Genomic DNA, 22,106 nt, shown 5'->3' with positions numbered 1-22,106 from the left:
ATTCTGTAATTTCAAGAATTTCTCACTGCACTGTTATAAAGTAACTATAGTTGATGAAGGTGTCGAAAAAATTCAGAATAAACACAACCCATCATTTTCTCTGGCTACGATTTATTGCAAGGTTATGGTAAATTGAAACATTTACTTTGGGTATGACTTAACCAAAATAAAATGCATATTTTACAAGACATCAAGTTCCCTTTACTCTCAATAATTGAGGCATAAATAATACTGAAAGAGTTTGTATGTATCAATATTTCAAAATGTTGGGAACCTTCTAGAAGACTTCATTTGTAGAATGTTGGGACCCAATGGAATTTCATAATGATCTAAGGATGATTAGCCTTGAAACTTAACAAACTACACCGTGATGAAGTACATGAATAAAATGGCTGTTCACTGCAAGAGCACAGCTGGGGGAGAGTACACCAGTGTGCCTTCCATAAATTTTCCAGAAAACACTGCTCCACTGAGGTATTATAACTTTACTAAAAATTTGTGCACATTTGTTTCTAGACAGGCTATCAAAGTGACTACCAGTAATGAAACAAAAGCATCATTTCCTCATTGCAACACATGCAGGATATCTTGACATGACACAGAAAACCATTTTATGGATTTGATACAGTTGTAATGTTGTGAACAATTTTTTCTATGAACTACACCACAGACCAGTAACCTATCTAATAGGTGGACCAGTTCATTGTAAAAATGCTTCATTATCCCTTGTGTGTTGAAATCACAGCCCTGACCTCTTCTATCACCTCTTTTAATTGTTTGAGAAGTAATTACAAATTACAGTAATTTGCCAGTCGCAGAGTAATTATTTTCATATTTTTCTGGTCTATGATTTATTGAGTGAACACCTATAGATTATAGAACCTCTTAGAAAGTTTCCTCACTCATTATTTTGTTTTGGAGGGTTGGAGTGTTGAAGCCCAAGTTTTGGTCAATCCCCACATACTGAGGGGGGCGGGGGAATGGAGGAAGAGCATATGAAAAAAAGTGCAGCTGAAATAGATTGGATTTGGTTATTGTCACTTTTAAAGATGTCACTTTCAAGCAAGTGTCCAAAAACAGTTTATTAAGGATTGTCAGTTGGTAAGCATAATGGTGATCTCTACCTTTCCTTCACTGCATTGATACATCACCCAGTTCATAGGAAAACAAATAAATAGGCAAACCAGCCTGCCACAGGTGTTGAATACAACAGAAAATTCTCTGATTACCTTTAACGCTAAAACAAACCCCTATGATGCTCATCAGTTTCCAGGGAGGAATTTTAGGGGGCGGTTATTATATGGGGAGGGTATTTTACTTTGGAGAGGGTCTCTTTTTTCTGGGCTTCCTGGCAATGAGGCTTATATGAGGGTTTTTTTTTTTAAAAAAACCAGCTACAATTTAATTCAATGTTTCCTGTCTGAAGTACATGTATAAGTCAGATTTGATTAATATGGAATAAAAATGTATTTCATTTGTTGAAAAAACCCACACAATTTAATTATTACAAACACTAAACCAGGTATACACGTATATTTTAAACTGAATTGCCTTCTAAACCCAATAAAATCAACAAAACCACAACATAAATACTAGTGCAGCATTATCAAGTCATTACCATGAGGCCTCTATCATGTTAAATGTTGTACTTTTTTTACAATCTTTTATAAACAGATGAAGGACGACGAAGGGGTTGGGGGGCTGATTAGAGAAACTGAAGCGCAGGGTGAGAGGGTCACTGGCATCTACAATGATCAAAGAGGCAAGGTATAACTGCTAGCATATGTCGAGCGTTTACGGCGACCAAAATCTAAATTCTAAAGTTCAAGGGCGTGTCGCTCCAAAACGCGGTTAACGAGGTGTTTGGGACTATTTTACTGATCGGAATGACAATCCAAAGTTGACTGTTTGCACGAATCTTTATTCTTGAAAAGTAATCGACCACGAACCACAATCAATGACGAAAATAACGATTGTTCTGACAGTCAATCAATCTATCGAACGATCGATCGTAAACTGAAACAACAATACAACGAAGTTCCATCAATCTAACGAAAAGCCGCGGAATACATGATCAAAGAATCGCATGTTAAATACTGGGCTCTAAAGTCTATAACGAGATTAACAATACAAGTGAAACAGTACAAAAGTTTGGAAACAAATTAAAAGAGTTTGATGACTGATAAACAGCCCATTGTTCTATCTAAATGATGGGCGTTCACTGACTCGCAAATCGGCACGAATTTGGCCTTTGAATCTTAAATCTATACAGATCATTGCAATATTTGTTTGTATATTGTCGCCCAACACTGAAAAGACTGGAGAGGGAAAAACAAAGTTACAAAGGTACTCACATATCGGTCCCGCTTGTGCAAGAGGTTGAGAAAAACGAAAGGGCGAAAGTTTACCATGGCTATTCAAAACTTACGAAGAACTGATTAAAGGGACGCTAAAATTGCCTTTTATATGCGCGTGGTGACGCTGAAAGGTCCGATTACAAAACCAATAGAAATACAGAAAAACAGATAAGCATTGTAACTATGTGGCTATCCAAGATCATTCTGAAATTAATGAACTAATCAATAATCAATAAAAAAATGAGCCCTCTGGCTAATGTCCTTAACAATATGGAAAGATACAAATCCATTGTTGGAGCTTAAAGGTGAGGAGAACACTTCGGTTTGTTCGTCGATGTTATGCTCGATCTGGTGTTATAATCATAAAGCAGAAAGGATCTTTCCATGGACTTTTAATCAGACAGGAGCGGTGGGCTACATTATTATTGATAACATGGCCACTTAATGCGATTACTGATGTCGTAAGTAACTCGGGAATAGAATTCAACCTGACAACCTTTCTCGCCTTCTTCCCTGTGTGTCACTGTAATTTTCAAACTTGATCGTTTAACTTACAAGAATACAGTTATTATTAAAAGCAACCGGCTGAGGAATTAGATGAGATCTGTTCTGCCTATTCGAACCCCCTTTGAACCTAACGCGAAGACTTAGTCTTTCAAATCTAACTTGGCTTTGTGAAATATGTCTGTATTTCTACATGTAACTCACTAATACTTCTATGGTATACTTAATTTACCTTTTTACATGTCCGATATCTCTCATAAACGCTTTTAGTTTTACTTTTCCACTGCACGCCTGAACTTGTTACCATTTCTACCCCATTTCCGGGAAAATATCCGGGACTTGCCGGGCGGTAACGTGCTTGCAACTTGTCTCCAGTTTTCCACGGTCACACCCTACAGTTTCATTATCCTCAGTCAATTTCTAGCTCGCCCTGGCAAGTATTTGACTGACAAAACCCGGGTCTGCGAGGATGAACTTTTATTTGTGACAGTCCTTCTCTTAATTGATTATGTTTTGATAGTTAAACATGAACACCAGAGGAATTGAACAAAAGGAAAGGTACTTTGGATGATAGTTTTATTGCCAGAGGTGATATCAGCTCCCCCATTATCAAAAGTTCGTTAATTTGTACTTTTTTCCCTGATGAAACAATAGAATTTGTGTTCGTTGGTTTAAATAGGTCTTGTGCCCCGCCAAGACTGATTTTAGGCCGAGCCGGCAGGCGAGGGTCAAAATGATCTCTGAGAAGGGCCCAAAACATATTTATGCTAAAGAACAAAAACTCCGTTACTATTATTATCACTTTGACGGGCATCGAGAAAATAACAACTAAAAAATGAAGGTAATACAGTCTGAACGTTCATGTGAGAGTCTACCAGCTCCACGGCTTTGATTTTCCTTCAAGCGAAGCTGGCGACATAGTTAGTAGAGGGGACTAACTATGTCGCCTCTACTAACGATGCTGGCGAGAAAGGAGCAAAATCTTGCCATTCAGCTATAGGAGAATTTGATAAAGCTGTTGAACTTAATAAAATTGATTAACTGACAGTTTGGCATTATTGGTTTAATTGAATGCTTTCTGCTCGAAGCCGCAAAACTTACAAACCGGCCTCATAACTAGTACAGGCGTTATTTCCAGAGCCTAAGAATGTCCGAATAAGCACTCTTCTGTGCGGCTGACCAATCCTTTATGTAGAATGCCAAACTTTGCTCGTTTTTATGCTTCGTAATGCCGCAAATTGGCTATGATTTCTTCCGACAATGCAGCAGGAAAACGCCGCAAACATAGAAATGGCTTCTTGATTTTTATTGGCTGCTTTCATCGTACAGCCATTTGATTCTCCCTTATCATTGGTTTATTTCAGCGGGCTAAACTCCATCTTAACCCACTAAATCCTTCATTTAAGCCCGCAAAATGCTGAACAAAGAGAGAATAATGTAGGTTTGTTCCATGGTCCAATGATATTTGAGTACCTCGTGACTATTGTATTCGCGTAGGGGATATACCACACTGATGTGCCAAGAGGCAAAGGTGGAAGGGAAGTGTTAAAAAGGAACTATGAGGACTCAAACATTCTAATTATACGCTTCTGGTATCGTAAGTTATGTTTTGTATTGTTTCAATTCAATTCCCTCCCACTCAGTCAAAGGGTACATAGTAATAGGACTGAGTGGAGTCCAGTTCGGTCTGTAATCAAACGAGTCATAACAAAATCGGACGACCCATTTGTTTATCACTAGTATTGTTGTAGGTGGCTGAGACAAATCAGGGATGCAAGTTCAAAACGTGCAAAATTTCGGCAAAATAAAAGGTTCTTCAAATCATGAACGGACAGCAAACGAATTTTCATAGACTTTTGAAAAACGTTTATTGCAATGTAGACGTGATAACATACAAGGAGCACCACACGAGGGTATATTTCTTGAATCCTCGTCTGAGACAAGTTATTTGTAAACTAGATTTTTTAGATGAGTGTACAAAAATAATCAAGAGATCTACATTACAATACAATATTATTTGTTTAACGAAGGTGACGTAATTAACCCAATGAGTTATTTAACTTACGGCCTTCTCTCTATCACTCTATCTCTTCCTTTATGGCAGAAAAGCATTTTAGGTTCACAGATGTAATATATGTACGTCCTGTTACCAAAAGAAATAACAGCTCAAAATATGCACTCAATAATTACTTTTTTTTTTAAATCGTTTTAAGGGAAAGTAGCTGAAAGAATCAAAATGAAAGTACTTTACTAAAAACATAATTTTGTAACTACACTCTTCATTTAAGCACGTAAAATAAACTTTCGCGACAGATTTGTTCCATGTGCATGTCTTGACTACCTGATGCACAAGCAATACCGGCGATGGCACTTCCATCATATAATACTTGTTACAAACCTACAATAGCTACAAAAAGTTCCACCGCGAATTTTTATTCCAAAAATGTACAAAATTTCGATTGTCTTAAAAACATAAGGACCTAGAGACAATCAGAAACAAAAAGCTTTCCCGAAAATTAACAGTGTAATCAACCCATCCTGCTACCGAGTCTTCTTGTTGAAAGAAAAGATTATAAACACGTTATGAACCGATACTCATCCCAGCGTTTATAGCGAGTGAGTTCAGTTCTTGGTTTAAACCATTAAAATGTTGTTCGACCTAGTCAAACAATGCAATTGAACATCTACACTAGCTTTAGTTTCTGAATGTATTATAGATGAAACTTTAACGATTCACAACCATAAATTTTTGTCATTCCCTTTTACAATTATTAAGCCTCTGTAAAGTGGTAGTAGAACCTATAAATTTACACGAGAAATGTTTAAATAAATTTAATTAAGGAAAAAAAACACTTTGAGAGGACAGAACTGGAGTCCAGGAAGATTAAACTCGAGCACACCACCGAGTCACCAACCTGCCTTGCAACCTCGAGTTCTGTATAATTGTTTGCGCCCTTCAATATTGTCCCCATGTACAAATTTTGAGACACCAAGAAGAAAGTAATCTCCTATTCACAGGCACAACAACTCAAACAAACCCTTTTCATTATAATTGCACAGCTTCACTTTACAATCAGGCTCTCTTGAAAGAAAACGAGCGAAAGAGCAAGCAAGCAGCAAAGGGCTGTTTTTTTTTTGTGCCAGGAAAACGACTGCGAAACGAGAGCCTCTCTTTCAAACTTTCCCCCGTCCTTTTTTTTCCCGTTTCCAGAAAGTAAAGGCCTAGCACGAGCTCCTTCACGTTTTACTTCAAAACGATTAAAATGAAAACAGGATTTAAACATTCAAATCACGGTAGGCATGGTTTCTTTTTATTAACAGGGAATTTAACCTGTCACTTATTATGGCTGAATTCTTTCACGAGGCTATGAGTGCTTTATACCTACTTTTTTATCTAAAAAATTCTGAGATTTATCCACCTCTGGAAAGTCTAAAGTAGTTCTTGCCCGACTATGTAGAGGGTTTGAAGACAAATGAACATCAGTCTGAATCAAGTAAAACATCGGGCTGTGAATAGTAGTAACTCATGTCTTCGTCAGAGTCAGAAATGCTCATAGCCTCCGCCGAGTCATCTTCAGTAAAATGATTCGATTCTTGAGATGTCGAAGTAAGTGCTCCTACAAATTGTAAATTTGTTTCTGCCTTTTCATTATTATATTTCACGGAAGACGGCGGAGTTCTGAAAGGCAGCGGAATGCACAGCCCACGGAGTGTTATCAGGCACACTCGACCAGACGAAACAAAACAAACAGCTTCATTCTCTTCAGGAGACACCGCCATGCTAGTAATTCTTTCGTCACCATGTGCTATTTTTGCAAATCCGACCGCTTTAGATTCGTTTATGTCCCACAGGAAGACCATACCATCGATACCATAGGAAATGAGATAACGGTTTTCCTTAAGAAATTGGCAAAAATCAATTCTACCTAGATGGCCGCAGAGAACAAGCTTTGAGGAATTGATTTGAGAAGCACGAAGATTGTACAAAAGAATTCTGTTGGCGATGCAACAAATTAAAAATTTATCGTTCAACGAAACAGAGCACTGACGGAACTCGACAGATTGGTAAGGCTTCTCAACTCCAAGTCTGGTCAAAAGGCGACTAGGATCTTCATCGTATTTCCAGACCTCAATCTGATACTCCCCACACAGAATAAGCTCTCGTTTGTGTGACAGAGTACAACAAGATTCAATGGCGAGTAATGTTTTCGACTTCACTTTTCCTATTGTACATTTCCCTGTCACATCCCATACGAAGCAACTCAAATCATCTCTAAAATTCTTGACACAGAAGAGAAGGGAGGAGCTGTCTGATGAAAACGTTATGTTTGAAACAACGTCTTTGCAATCTGTTAAAAATACCGTGCACAGGAACTCAACAATACCACTTCCCTCCAGGCAATATAGTTCCACGTTGTTTCCGTGGTGAATGGCAATCAGCTGTCCGCTTGGGGAAAACACACAAGACTTCACGGAGCTGATCGGATCACCAAACTTACTAATTTTTGGGGACAATTTAAAGGCAATTTTTTCTCTTTTCTCGGTAACATTCCAAAACGTCACATGTCCGTTAGAGGCAACAGTTACAACTACGTTGATTGAAAAGAATACCGCCGCGATCGACTCTCTTACCGCTACTGATTCAAAATGAGGTGGTGATGATTTAGCGTAGTCAGAGCGTTCAACTCCATATTTCTCATAAAGTAGAGACTCGGGGTATGCATCTATATCCATTGCGGACACTTTAGTGAACTTTTTATGTAGCAGCACGGGCATTTCATTCCGAAGATCCCAACCCTGATACCGATAAAAGCCCACGTAAAGTTTAATGATTCTTTGACGCATACTTTTCCAGGAATGCTCTCTCATCGAATTTCTTATAATTTCAGTTATAAAACACTCATAAGCGCATGGAGGCCTAAGACGGATATAAAAAGTTATCTCACCATCTGAAATTCTCTTAATTTCCCTCATAGTGAACAAAGCCAACAAATTTGCAAGACAAAGCCTGTTTTTGCAAGGAGATGGACCCTGTATCGTTTCTCTTGATTTGACGCGTTCCATCAGCGAACTCTCCGAGTTACGGTTGTCTAATAATGGCAGACATTCCTCCACACGTCCTCGTTCAACTGAAAACAGTCTGTAAGGGCATCCAAAATATATGAACTGATCGCCGTGAAGAAATTTCAAATCGGTTACATGCGTAATAGTATCTCTACTAATCACAAAAGGCCTACTCTTTCTCCGTCCGGTCGAAGCGTCAAAGAGTACGAGAGACCGACCAAGTGCACCAGCCACTGTCCCTTCATCAGACGACATGGCAATGCAGAAAATATGAGCAGTGTAAGTGATGGGAACTGCAACTAAATCAGCGGATTTTGATCGGTTATATTCAAGCCAAGGAGATGGTGAATCCGGGACGTTTGAGATGCCTCGTAAACATGAATGCAGAAGGTGGGGACATTCTGAGAGGACAAGAACATTATATTCAATAACTTCAAAAAGCTTTGCCAGAGATTCTTGTTTCGGTTTGTCAAGGCGGTCACTAAAAAGCATAAAATCTTGAAGCAGGTGATAGACTTCAACTCTGCTACATAGCAATCTTCTCTCTATGTAATGATAATTTGTTAAACAACTGAAACCAAGATTCAGTGAATCTTTCCCGTCCAACTGACACAAAAAGCGAACCGCAACGCGCACGACATAGTCTACGAGGTCCACGTCAGCGTGCACGCTTGTCAATGATGGTCCGCGGATAAGTGAACCGAGAATCTCAACAAACACGTCCCTCAGGTCCTTAGTTGCAGTCTCCTTATCGATAAAGAATTTTCGGGAAGCTTTCTTTCTGTTTGTTAACCAAGCTGGGACCAGATTGTGCAGGAATGTTATAGTTTGATCCGAAGTTCTTGACACCACAAATAGTGACACAGCATCCATCACTTGTTGTTCATCGTAACTGGAGGTTTCCCCCTTTAAGATGTACGAAATTATCGACTCCGGAAGCGGAGACGGGGCTACGATCACACAACCAAAAAGCTTCTTAAAGATAATTTCTCCCAATTGGTCGAAGACACGTTGGAAATTCTGTAAAAAGAAATCGTCCATGCCTCCAGGGAAAAGATCGCTCCACTGATTTGGGTTTTTACTCAATTTATCTAGAATTCTTAATTCCTCTACAATGTAATGCGCGTACAAGAATAATCCGTTACAAGTTTTGGACACGTCATCAACCGAGTACGGTAAACATGAGAAATCGATTCTCTTTTTTAAAAAAGTCCGAATGTCCCGCTCATGTTGCTGAAAGAAGTTCTGCTGATCGCTTTTACCGGTACAAATTTTAACACAGGGGTTGTAATTGCTCAGTCTGAATTGCACCGAATTTTCAGGGCGACTGGTGACGAAGAACACAAGCCACTGAGGCAGCAGGGGGAAACGGTTTACAATAAGATCAAGAAAATCTTTCCTGGACTCGTAATCTGTCTCATCTAAAGCGTCAATAATGACTAACAATCTATGCTGATATGGCAGACACTTACTTAATGGCTCATGTAAGAATTTAGTGAAGAGTTCTCTCACACCAAGCTTAGAATTAGCTAACAGCATTTTCACCCCACTCTTTCCCCCTACAATCGCTTCATACTGAGCATTACAAAGGCACAATTGATGGGCAATAGTTCCGAGGAGATACCTGGGATCGTTTCTGGTACCATCGTCGTGACGGCAAAAGTAGGCTGCACCTAACTGTCCAGTCTCTCTCATTCGCTTTGCCAGGGCTCCGGCTATAACACTTTTTCCGACTCCTGGGTCGCCAAGAAGAACATAGGCGCGAGAGTTTCCAGGATCGCGGAACCAGTCTTCAAAATCATGAAAGAACCATTGTCTCGTGTCTGGATGATGCCGATCAGCAAAAAACTTGATATCAGCATCAAAAACAGAAATCTCTGAAAGTAAGGGAAAAGTGATGCACTTGATTATTACGAACTTGGATGCTATTTACAACTGAGTAATAAGGAGAATCGTACATCGACCTTCCTGTCCGCAAGTCACTGATGGTCGCAAATCATTGACGTTCACAAATAATTGATTGATTCACACAGTGACACTGCTAGCATTACCATTTTGAGCGCTTGTTTTCAGCTAGTTCTCAGCATGCGATCTGATTAGGAAGACAAGCAAAAGTTTTGTAATCAGAATTCTGAGCTGAGTACACTGTAAACACCTACCAGCCGACACTGTACTGTGGCATTGTGGAGACATCACATCTGCTAAACCTTTATGACTACAGGCATCTGAAAAGAAAAAATGTTACGATAAGTAACTAGTTTTACAACAGTACGCCATCCAGTATTATACCTAGAATGTAGTCCAGTATCCACGGAGTGGGAGGTCCAGACGGTAAATATTTTGTTTAAGGTCAATTCTCTACGACCGAGAACCACTTATCTTCGCGTCCGATGAATATGCATTTTATTGCATGATTGATGGTTTCAACATTTCTTTCGCTCTTCTTTAAGCTCGCATCGTTCAGGGCCGAAAGGTTTGTTAAGACCCGTCTCTCGCATGACCGTACAGTCCTCTTACGGTGATTTTTTAGTTGTGTTTTCCATTGAAAGCACGCGTGTAACTGCAACGTTCAAAAGACAGTTTAATTTATTCTCACATAATTTGAGAATTTGATTCAAAAGCATGTATGAATCAAAGTGGGTGCGGGTACCGCGAGGTAAAAATCAGTGCACTGACGGGATCGTTACGTTAACATTAAATTAAAATCTCATGATAAATTCTAAACGCAGACAAATAATATCAAATCATGTTTAGCTGTTGGCAAGCTCATGACCAGGCGAATGACATCTTTCTCAATTCAAACTTTTGTTTTTTTTTTCACTTTTCATACCTTGATTTTCCAAAAGTGAGACTCGTTGCTCCATACATTCGATTTTCTGTTCTATGGTTTCTTGCTCGAGCTGCATCCGATCAAGTCTTGTTTTCAGTTCCTCTAGATTTGATAGTGCCAGTGTGACACGCTCTCTGTCCTCTTGCACTTCAAACGACAGCTTTTCTACATCTGTCATCAGATCATGAACGTGCTGTTGTACCAACTTCAACAAATCAGGATCCATGGTTGCGTTCATAACAAGAATTTTGCCTGGAATAAAAGATGAAAGCCAAATTGGCAAGCTGTGCAGTTTCAATTTACAACATGGCCAAGATCTTAAACAATAATTTTTCCTTTTTCATCCAGTGGGTATGTGTACGATTAAGTTACTGGTAAACTGAAAAAGGAAGTTGTAAGGAACCGCCGAATATTGAGCATGAAGTATCCGAGACTGTTGTCAATCAATTTCTCGTGACTGAAACACGAATCAATACCAATTTGGTCATTGCTATCACCTTATTCACCGAAATAGTAGCTTGCAGAGCTGGCGTAATTTTAGCGAGCGAGCGCTCAGTATTTTCTCAGTGAAAATTATGGCCGTCATCTTTGATTTTTATGGGAGAGGAAGGCTGGGGAGAGAAAGTTATTTTACCAAGGGGGTAGGTGACAGTAAAAACATGAGGAGGAGGAGAGGGTGCCTAAACCAGGGCGACTAAACTTTCCACATTCATAACATCATAACGAGACAGCTGCAAGCACTAGCATTATTGTTGTCTTGTGAAAAGTAGATCCATACAGTTTTTCTTTTGACCCTACATCTCTTTACTCTCATTGTTTATCTTTCAAACAAAGCAAGAAGTAGTTATGTTATTGGTGTAAATTTATATGAAAGCAGATACCTTTTGTCTCCCAGTCCTTCAATTCTGTTAAAAGGCTCTCTTCGTGGGGAACTGGAAGACCCAGTGCTTTCACAAGCTGGTCCATGGCAGTAAAGCATTGTTGATATTTCAAAGCATCCCATTCACTGAATACACAGTGAGCCCAGGCATTTCTGGCCTGTCTTACATCACCTGCAGCACTCTGCACAATGGCAGAGAACACTGGGACTTTCTCAAGCAGACTAAGCACAGCTGATGCATCACAGTGTTCATCAAATGCAGTGAATTTGGCCATGTGATTCTCCACATACAACTTGGCAAAGTCAATATATGACTTCACCTTGCAGTCAAACTTTGAGTAATCATACTTTCTACTGGCCAGTTTGGGCAATCCTTCATTACCATTGATGTTTTCATACTTCAGGAAATTTGGCCTTTGCCAGTGCATGAGACGCCCAGATGTGCTCTGAGCATGAATGCCATGGCTAGTTTGAAGTTTGCCATATTCTTTTTGGATTTCTGTTTCTATGAAAGGGCGTATTTGTGAAACAAGATCTTTGCTCAATGCAATTCCAAAGACCAACCATCGCTTCTGGTTTTCTGTAACATTGTGCAGTGTTGATCTGTGAATTACATAAATGAATAAATAAATAAATAACTAAATAAAGAAATAAAGATATGTGCAAATAATTAATAGATTTTAGTAATGGTAAATACAGTGGTGTCTAGGTGAAATGTAAATTCACATTGTTGGTTTAATATGGACAACAGGTCCAGAATCTAATTGACTATCAAACAATTGATTCTTTGTACAACTGAAATGTGAGACGATGGTCTATCAATTATGAGGTCTGAACTAATATGTGAATAAATAAAACTTACCAGTGAGGGAGAGAGAGCACTCTCAATTTTTCTAGGTTATTTAGGCATGCGCCAACCTCTGAGGCAATTAGGGGAGTAAGAAGAGAGACCCAGGGAACAGAGTCGTGTGCTATTGTATCTACAAAGCTACAAATCAGGTTAAGAAATACTTTAGGTTTTGCCCAGAGGGGGGTAGATCTTTAGGGAAACCAACAATCAAGAAAGTGAGAGACCTCCCATAAACAGACTTTGTAAAAGCAGAAACCCTACTGGTAAATAGCCCAGCTGGTCACAAATACTTCCTCCCTTATGTACTTTAAAAAAGGACCAGTATTCAGCAGACACAAGATTCTAAATGTACCATGTTAACCAAACCCTCCCAAAGAGGATGATCGTAGACTATTCCCCCCTTCAAGTCAGTAGTCCACATCAGGCAGTCAATAACTCCAGTAAAATAAGGAAACACAAAAAAGTATGTCGTTGTGAAATTCTACTTATTGAAGCCAAGAAAGTATTACTTAAGGCCATATTAACCATGTAAGTGAAAAACTCCAGCTAAATTCTACTTTCAACACACTACTGCAAAAACTTCAAAACTAGTTTTGTCTACGACCTCGTCAGTTGATGACAAACAAAAATCTAGAAATTTTAAAAATTTTGAAAAAATGCAGTTAACGCTCCCCTGCTACAATGGACTTTTGCTAATATATTCACACCCATTGTCTCATTATTATTCATTAATATATCCACATTCACTAAAATTTTCACTTTTTCTCAATGATTGTTCATATAACAACAACCTATTGTATTCAGCACCTATCCTTTTGAATACAGACCAGTGTATATAAAAATTAACCCACAGGAATGTTTTCCATTAAAGTGCGAACAAGTCCAGAAGAAGAAGGCGGTGAGCCTTGTACTCACGCCTGCCACTTCCACGAAACGCATGACAACGCCACCAAAATGAAATCCCAGGTGCACTAGACCCAGGGGAACCTCAGCAATAGACGTGCAACTCCGGCAAATCACGGGCGACGGAGTGGCATGCGTGAGAGTGAGAGGCTGTGCAAGAGGAAGGAATGAGCCATGTACTCACGCCTGCCACTTCCAGGAAAGACATGACAACGCGGCCAAAACGGATTCCCGGGTGCAGTAGATAGTAACAGGGGAGTTGGAGAGTAGGCGCGCACCTCCTGCCAAATCACGGGAGCCGTAGTGGCACGCCTGCCAGTGAGAGGCTGTGCACTGTGGGGCACATGTGCTAAAGAAGGCGGTGAGTCTTGTACTCACGCCTGCCACTTCCACCAAACACATCACCACGCGGCCAAAACTTATTCCCGGGTGCACTAGATAGTCCCAGGGGAATTGGGGAGTAGGCCCGCACTTCCTGCAAATCACGGCAGGCGTAGTGGCACGCCTTCGAGTGAGAGGCTGTGCACTATGAGGCACATGTGCTAAAGAAGGCGGTGAGCCTTGTACTCACGCCTGCCACTTCCACGAAACGCATGACAACGCCACCAAAATAAAATCCCAGGTGCACTAGACCCAGGGGAACCTCGGCAATAGACGCGCAACTCCGGGAAATCACGGGCGACGGAGTGGCATGCGTGAGAGTGAGAGGCTGTGCATGAGGAAGGGGTGAGCCTTGTACTCACGCCTGCTACTTCCACGAAACACATCACCACGCGGCCAAAACGGATTCCCGGGTGCACTAGATAGTCCCAGGGGAGTTGCAGAGTAGGCGCGCACCTCCTGCCAAATCACGGGAGCCGTAGTGGCACGCCTGCCAGTGAGAGGCTGTGCACTGTGAGGCACATGTGCTAAAGAAGGCGGTGACTCTTGTACTCACGCCTGCCACTTCCACGAAACACATCCCCACGCGGCCAAAACTTATTTGCGGGTGCACTAGATAGTCCCAGGGGAGTTGAGGAGTAGGCCCGCACTTCCTGCAAATCACGGGAGCCGTAGTGGCACGCCTTGGAGTGAGAGGCTGTGCACTATGAGGCACATTGATATTATTGATATTATTGTGTCGAAAGCAAACAAAATGTTAGGGCTAATTAAAAGGACTTGTAGAGGTCTGGATGATACTACGACTCTGAGAACTCTTTACTGCGCGTTAGTTCGATCGAATGTTGAATACTGCTCTGCTGTATGGTCACCCTACACCAAAAGGAACATAGAAAAAGTTGAAAAAGTACAAAGAAGAGCAACCAAGTTCATTTTAAAGACTGAGGACAATTATGAGACTCGTTTAAAGAAGCTAAACTTGATGTCACTAGAAAATAGGAGATTTCTAGCTGATGTTACTTTTTTATATAAAGCTCTCAATGGAATAAGTAACATCAATATCGATTCATACGTAGATTTTTATTCTAATGCGGATCATTATTCATTTAGGAAATACGATGATTTATCTCTTAAGAAGAAATATGCAAGAACAAATCCACTTAAATATAGTTTTTTTCACAGGATAGTTGACTCCTGGAATCTTTTGCCCTACGATACTCGTAAGGCAGCAAGTGTTGATGTTTTCAAGCGGGGAGTCAAGAAATGTTTACTGGATCGTGCATTAAATTAGTTATTATTGTTGAACTATTGATTTTATTTTGATTTTATACTTTACTTTGTAACTTATTTTAGTAGATATTCATTGGTGATCTGTTCTTTATGGGGTCCTGGACTCCTTTACAGATTATCCGTATGGCTATTTATATTAGTTTTGTTGTTATGTATTACTATTAATGCCATTAAATTGTAATAAATAAATAAATAAATAAATAAAAACATGTGCTAAAGAACGCGGTGAGCCTTGTACTGACGCCTGCCACTTCCACGAAACGCATGATAACGCCACCAAAATGAAATCCCAGGTGCACTAGACCCAGGGGAACCTCGGCAATAGACGCGCAACTGTCCAACAAGTGCGAAAGCACAAAACTCAGAGTTACAGGGAATCATGTGTGTTTCATTTTAGTCAATTGTATTTCACTCTCAGTCAGGTGTATTGAGCACTTTCTAACAGCATTTACGACAATACCCCACAATTATATATATATATATATATATATATATATTAAAAGCAAGTAAACTACAAGTTCATCCCTACAAGCCTGTTTCGTGGTCGCCCACTCATCAGGGGATTTAATGAGAATAAACTTTACCATTGCTTATATACAATATAATTTGCATGATCTAACTAGTCTAATTTATGCAGCGCGAAATTGAAAAAACTGTCAATTTCGTGCTGCATAAATTAGACTAGTTAGATCATGCAAATTATATTGTATATAAGCAATGGTAAAGTTTATTCTCATTAAATCCCCTGATGAGTGGGCGACCATGAAACAGGCTTGTAGGGATGAACTTGTAGTTTACTTGTCTTTTTCCTCCCACAATATATACTTCGCTCTACTTCTATGTATTGAGCACTGTTCTACGAAAATCAAGTCACACTTTATATTAAAAACATATATGTAATGCATTTAAATTCATATGCATTTTTTCAACAGCATTAATGAAAGAAATATATCTACAAGTTATAATTGAAGCAAATAATGTCCATTTAACTGCATTTAACTGCAATTTAAGATTTCAATCCAGATTTATGGCACTGAAAAAAATAAAAACTAAGCTTATGAGCTAGTTGTCTTACCCTGCTGTTGCCCCTGCTGCTGCCATTAATCCCTCAAACTATGAAGTCATTGTCATTATGCAGTAAACATCATGCCTCTGTATAGAAACATAATTGGACAAATAATCAGTGAGGGTTCCATGTCCTACAGAAGGCTGACTGAAAATGAGTCACCATCCCCAAGGATGAACAAAAAATCTTGAAAACAAGTTGTTGTGCCCAGCATGAGAAATCAACTTCCAAAATTTTTACCCTGGTCAAAAGGCAATCATGCACCTGCATTCAAACCTTTAATCTCTTTGATCAGAGGACCAATTAAAAATTTATTCCCATTCTAGGGTTGAGGGTATCACCTTCTTATTCTAATTATTTAATTTAGGAAAACAACGAAAACAATGGTCTTCTGTGCATCACAGTAACTGTTTCAGATTTTCTGATTTCATACTTCTGCTACTAGGAGGCAGCTGTTAAACTTACTGTTGTTCAGTAATCATTTCATGTTGTCCTTCGGCAGCATTTACAAATGGTATAATAGTTTCCAGTGAGGCCTTAAACTACTGTAATAAATTAAAAACAAATCTCCAAGGTTTTCTTGATCCGTGGCATCATCAGGGATATAATGCTGTGGATCAGTAAAATCTTGGAGGCTTCTTTTGTTTTTAATTTTTACAGCAGCTTAAGGCCTCACTGAAATTATTTCTGTGGTTTGTTTCAAGGTAATGACAAAGTGAAACACTTTGGGATTCGCAAAGGAAGGGGTGAACAAGTGCTCACAACACAGTTACATAGGAAGTATTTTTTGCCCACAGAGCATCTTCATTTTGTGTTTCTCCATTATCTCTTCAGATCTCCAATTCTGGTTTACATCACTATGAGGCCCAGAAATAGTTTCATTTTTAGCTGTACAGGCTTTTTGAGATCCCATAGTTCATCCAATTGGTTACTCCTTCTTAAAGGGAATGAAATAACAGAAAACTGGTTTCTTTTATTTCTAGAAAGTCTAGAAACAATTTCTTAATATTTGACAAGGGCCTCATGTTTCTGAATTTCAACATTAACGTTGCTTCAAGATTCAGAATATTCCAATCAATTGAAAGGTAAAAATTCACTAAAATTCTAAAACAATGGAGCATTTTATCAAATTATCTATTTCATGCACAAGACAAAATTTTAAGTTCCAAGTTTGACAACTAAAGTAATCTAACATATGTTATTATACAGTTTGATAAACTGAGCTGGTACCGATTATTCCATGAACACAAGTGGTTTTTTGTTGTTTAGATTTGTTTAAGCAGGGTACACACCATGCTATCATTTGCAACACTAAGAATGTCAGAATACACCATCTTTACTAGCAAGACTGAAGGATAAAAGATATCAATAAATTGGATCATGTTCACTGTAGGTACTGATCTTGACTGATATATTGACCAACAAATCGGTCGATACTTTACCGATATGTAGGTCAACACTCAATGAACACTCAGTTGATAGTAGGTCAATATATAGTCAGTCGACAGTCAGCTATCAGCCAAGTGTTGGCCGAGATATTGACCGACTATCGACCAAGTGTCAACTGAATGCTGATCAACTATAGACCAAATGTCAACCGACACATTCATCAAGTATTGACTAACTCTTGACCGATGTATCTACCAAGGTACCAGTCATGATCTAAAAATTTAAGAAGATCTTGGGAGGCAACATAAGAAGAGTACTTGCCATTATCAATAGAACAGTAATAACATTTTCAATGTAGAGAAGTGCACACATAATAAAAAGATTGTATACGAATATTTGCCCTTAACCCATAATATACATAGCGTCCTCATACATTTCCTTGAAAACATTAACTCTATCACCATCTCATTAAATATGAAAATCAATGCATCACGTGAGAAATCACACTCATGAGACTCTTCTTTTTTGTGCCCCTATCCATGGATTCCAGTTTTTAAAAATAATACATTTGGATGAATTTTCGTTCTCTAAGAATTAATACTAGCATTCACTTTTCAAGGGAAATTGGAAACCCAGGTTGATACAGTTCGATGACTGCTTGTGCATATTATCAAGCACCATAATTAGACTTCGACTATTCGTGTTATGTCTCACTTCTATGGTAGAACAATTATGACCGTGTGTATAAAGGTTGATCAATTTTAGTGGTTTCTACTTGTTATTATGTGGTTATCCGTTTCCTGTACTGTTTGTTTCATACAGCACTAAGTCTACATTACAATTGTCGATTCGAATGTCTAGGTAGAAGAAGAAGTGGCAAGAATTCCATATAACCCCATACATTAATTAATATGCATAAGCATGCCGAAACATGTCTTTCAAAAAAGGGTTCTGTCCTGGTGTACCGGTTCACAAGGGAATTACCATTGTTCTTTCTTTGTTTAGGAGTCATTGGTTAGCTGTTGTGTATTGTTCGGTCTCTTGTATCGGCTCTTGTGAACCGGTACACGAGGACAGAACCCAAAAAAGTTGTCTATTTCTTACAATATTTATCATACTTGCTACTACTAAGACCTTATGGAAATATCATACACGACTTAGCAAGCAAATACCAAGGATAGATTTCCTTACAAGACCTTCGCCAACTGGAAAAACTCTCTATCAAGAAACACAAAGCTGAACTGGATTTGTCCTTTCTTCGTTCATGTAAGTCCTTTAATGTTTACATCATACTGTAAATATTTTATTCATCTACTGGTATGCTATACAATTACTCACGTTCAGTTACTCATTGATTGAAGATTGCATGTTGTCTCTCAAAAAAGTTGTCTATTTCTTACAACAATTAATATGCATTCAGTCTGTTCAATGAAAGGAAAGCGATAACGAAAGAATTCCTCAGAGACTAGTAGTCTTTATTTTCAAAGTTCTGATTTTCTTTCAAAGTCTTTTTTCAAATAGGGTGAATTTGGCGCTTTTGGCTTTGGAAAACGAAAATTTCACGTAATTTTACGGAGGTTTTCAATTTTGAAACATGATATTGAATGTTGAATTTCGCGTTGAAAGACTGGTTGGCTGGGAAATATCAAGGCTACCGCCAAAGTGTGTTTTGGGCATCTTACTTTACTCTCCACAGTATAAACTTACCATAGCTCTAAAGGACTCTGCAATGCGTCTATACTACCACACGACTTACAATTTGCGAAACTTGCTTCATTTGCCGCAGTTATTGATCAAACCTACCCTATCTCCGGGAGGCAAGTAATTCATGGCAGTCTCCATATAGACTCCCTGTTACCCAGTCTCCCTGTGTACCCTGTGTACCCTGTGTACCCTGTGTACCCCTGTGTACCCTGTGTACCCCTGTGTACCCTGTGTACCCTGTGTACCCTGTGTACCCTGTGTACCCTGTGTACCCTGTGTACCCTGTGTACCCTGTGTACCCATGTGTACCCTGTGTACCCATGTGTACCCTGTGTACCCTGTGTACCCTGTGTGCCCTGTGTACCCGTGTGTACCCGTGTGTACCCTGTGTATCCTGTGTACCCTGTGTACCCGTGTGTACCCTGTGTACCCTGTGTACCCTGTGTAACCCTGTGTACCCTGTCTACCCATGTGTACCCTGTGTACCGTGTGTACCCTGTCTACCCTGTGTACCCTGTGTACCCTGTGTATCCTATGTACCCTGTGTACCCATGTGTACCCTGTGTACCCTGTGTACCCATGTGTACCCTGTGTACCCTGTGTACCCTGTATACCCTGTGTACCCTGTGTACCCTGTGTACCCATGTGTAACCTGTGTACCCTGTGTACCCTGTGTACCCTGTGTACCCATGTGTACCCTGTGTACCCTGTGTACCCTGTGTACCCTGTGTGCCCTGTGTACCCGTGTGTACCCTGTGTATCCTGTGTACCCTGTGTACCCGTGTGTACCTTGTGTACCCTGTGTACCCCTGTGTACCCTGTGTACCCTGTGTACCCATGTGTACCCCGTATACCCTGTGTACCCTGTGTACCCATGTGTACCCTGTGTACCCTGTGTACCCTGTGTACCCATGTGTACCCTGTGTACCCTGTGTACCCTGTGTACCCTGTGTACCCATGTGTACCCTGTGTACCCTGTGTACCTATGTGTACCCTGTGTACCCTGTGTACCCTGTGTACCCTGTGTACCCATGTGTACCCTGTGTACCCTGTGTACCCCTGTGTACCCTGTGTACCCTGTGTACCCGTGTGTACCCTGTGTACCCGTGTGTACCCTGTGTACCCTGTGTACCCTGTGTACCCTGTGTACCCTGTGTAACCCTGTGTACCCTGTGTACCCGTGTGTACCCTGTGTCTTTCAGTCAGGTCGAAGCTAGCACAAAGTTTTATCTGCTAACCAATAAACTTCGTTGATCGTACATTGTGGCCTGTGTTTCCATCTGATTGAATATAAAGTGGAAACTGTTTTGCAATACGCACAAACTATTAACTAGCTGCCATAAATCACTCATAAAAGTTAGCGTTATATTAATCTGCTCTTTAATCAAGGGTAAACATAATTTTGAATTGCATTAATTCCACATTCCAACTTCGACATTTTGTTATGTCGTAACTCATTTCGGGATTCAATGATTCGCAACTGTAATTAAATTGTAACAAATAAAAAAAACGTAAATCACAAGTATCGTTAAATTATTCTCTTAATTTCTTCCTTTGTACCCCTATATGAGCGTAATTAATTGAAGTGGAAAGGTTGGGGAACCATTAGTCCAATTTCTGTTGGCTTTTTTGACGTAACCGTGCACAACGTTCAATTTGAACTGACCGACCAATCATCCCGGGGGGACTCCCATATAAAAAGGACTGGGATGCTCGTTGTCTCGCTTAGGGCTGTAAATTTCAAGATAATGGTCTCACTTTGGGTTTTCTGGGAAAAAATTGAGTTACATTTAGCTGTAAGGGTATCTTTTATGTTTGCACGCGATGAAAAATATATTTAAAAATCACAGGATTGCTCCAGGATTTATTTACTCGATTCATATCATTAAAGATTGAAATGGTCTCATTTAGGGGTCCAAAACGGTTGGGCCACGCATACATTTCCCTCCTTTAGGATTTTATTTCAAAATTCCAGACGATTATCCCAGTCCATTTTATATGGGATTTCCCCCCGGGCTAATAAAATCATAATAAGTTATTCATAATTCATTTGTACAAAACGTACAAAACGGGATTGTGTTCGGCCAGAGAGCTTCCATTAATTCCAACTGATGTTTGCCAGGTTTCCTGTATACATGGCATACAGGGTACACTTGGGTATACATGAATATACTTGGGTATACATGAATATACAGGGTGTAGAGGGTACACAAGGTAGACAGGGTATACGAGGTATACAAGGATATACATGATATACATGGGTACAAAGTGTATAATGGGTAAACAGGGTACACAGCGTACACAGGGGTACACAGGGTACACAGGGAACACAGGGTACACAGGGTACACATAGGTACACAGGATACACAGGGTACACATGGGTACACAGGATACAGAGGGTACACATGGGTACACAGGGTACACACGGGTACACACGGGTACACAGGGTACACAGGGTACACAGCACAGGGTACACAGGGTACACACGGGTACACAGGGTACAAGGGGTACACACGGGTACACACGGGTACACAGGGTACACAGGGTACACAGGGTACACACGGGTACACAGGATACACACGGGTACACACGGGTACACGGGGTACACGGGGTACACGGGGTACACACGGGTACACACGGGTACACAGGGTACACGGGGTACACGGGGTACACGGGGTACACACGGGTACACAGGGTACACAAGGTACACAGGGTACACAGGGTACACAGGGGTACACAGGGTACACAGGGGTACACAGGGTACACAGGGTACACACGGGTACACACGGGTACACACGGGTACACAGGGTACACACGGGTACACAGGGTACACAGGGTACACACGGGTACACACGGGTACACGGGATACACGGGATACACGGGGTACACGG

At 40.1% G+C, this 22,106-nt stretch overlaps 1 protein-coding gene across 1 annotated transcript; it reads right to left on the bottom strand.

The window, feature by feature from the left end:
- Positions 1–4,715: 4,715 nt before the first annotated feature.
- LOC111318974 (uncharacterized) lies at positions 4,716–19,334 on the bottom strand. Its single transcript, XM_088753842.1, has 6 exons — positions 19,219–19,334; positions 16,132–16,208; positions 11,637–12,238; positions 10,756–11,007; positions 10,085–10,150; positions 4,716–9,802 (listed from the first exon to the last, which is right to left on the bottom strand). Exons 2-6 carry the CDS (start codon positions 16,155–16,157, stop codon positions 6,342–6,344), a joined length of 4,407 nt encoding a protein of 1,468 aa, XP_088609968.1. The 5' UTR covers positions 16,158–16,208; positions 19,219–19,334; the 3' UTR covers positions 4,716–6,341.
- Between the last annotated feature and the right edge of the window lie 2,772 nt (positions 19,335–22,106).

This window comes from Stylophora pistillata, chromosome 3 (assembly GCF_964205215.1).
Source record: "Stylophora pistillata chromosome 3, jaStyPist1.2, whole genome shotgun sequence".
In the NCBI taxonomy this organism is placed as follows: Eukaryota; Metazoa; Cnidaria; class Anthozoa; order Scleractinia; family Pocilloporidae; genus Stylophora; species Stylophora pistillata.
The sequence above is the reverse complement of the archived record's forward strand: the minus strand, read 5'-3'. Positions and strand labels throughout refer to the sequence as shown.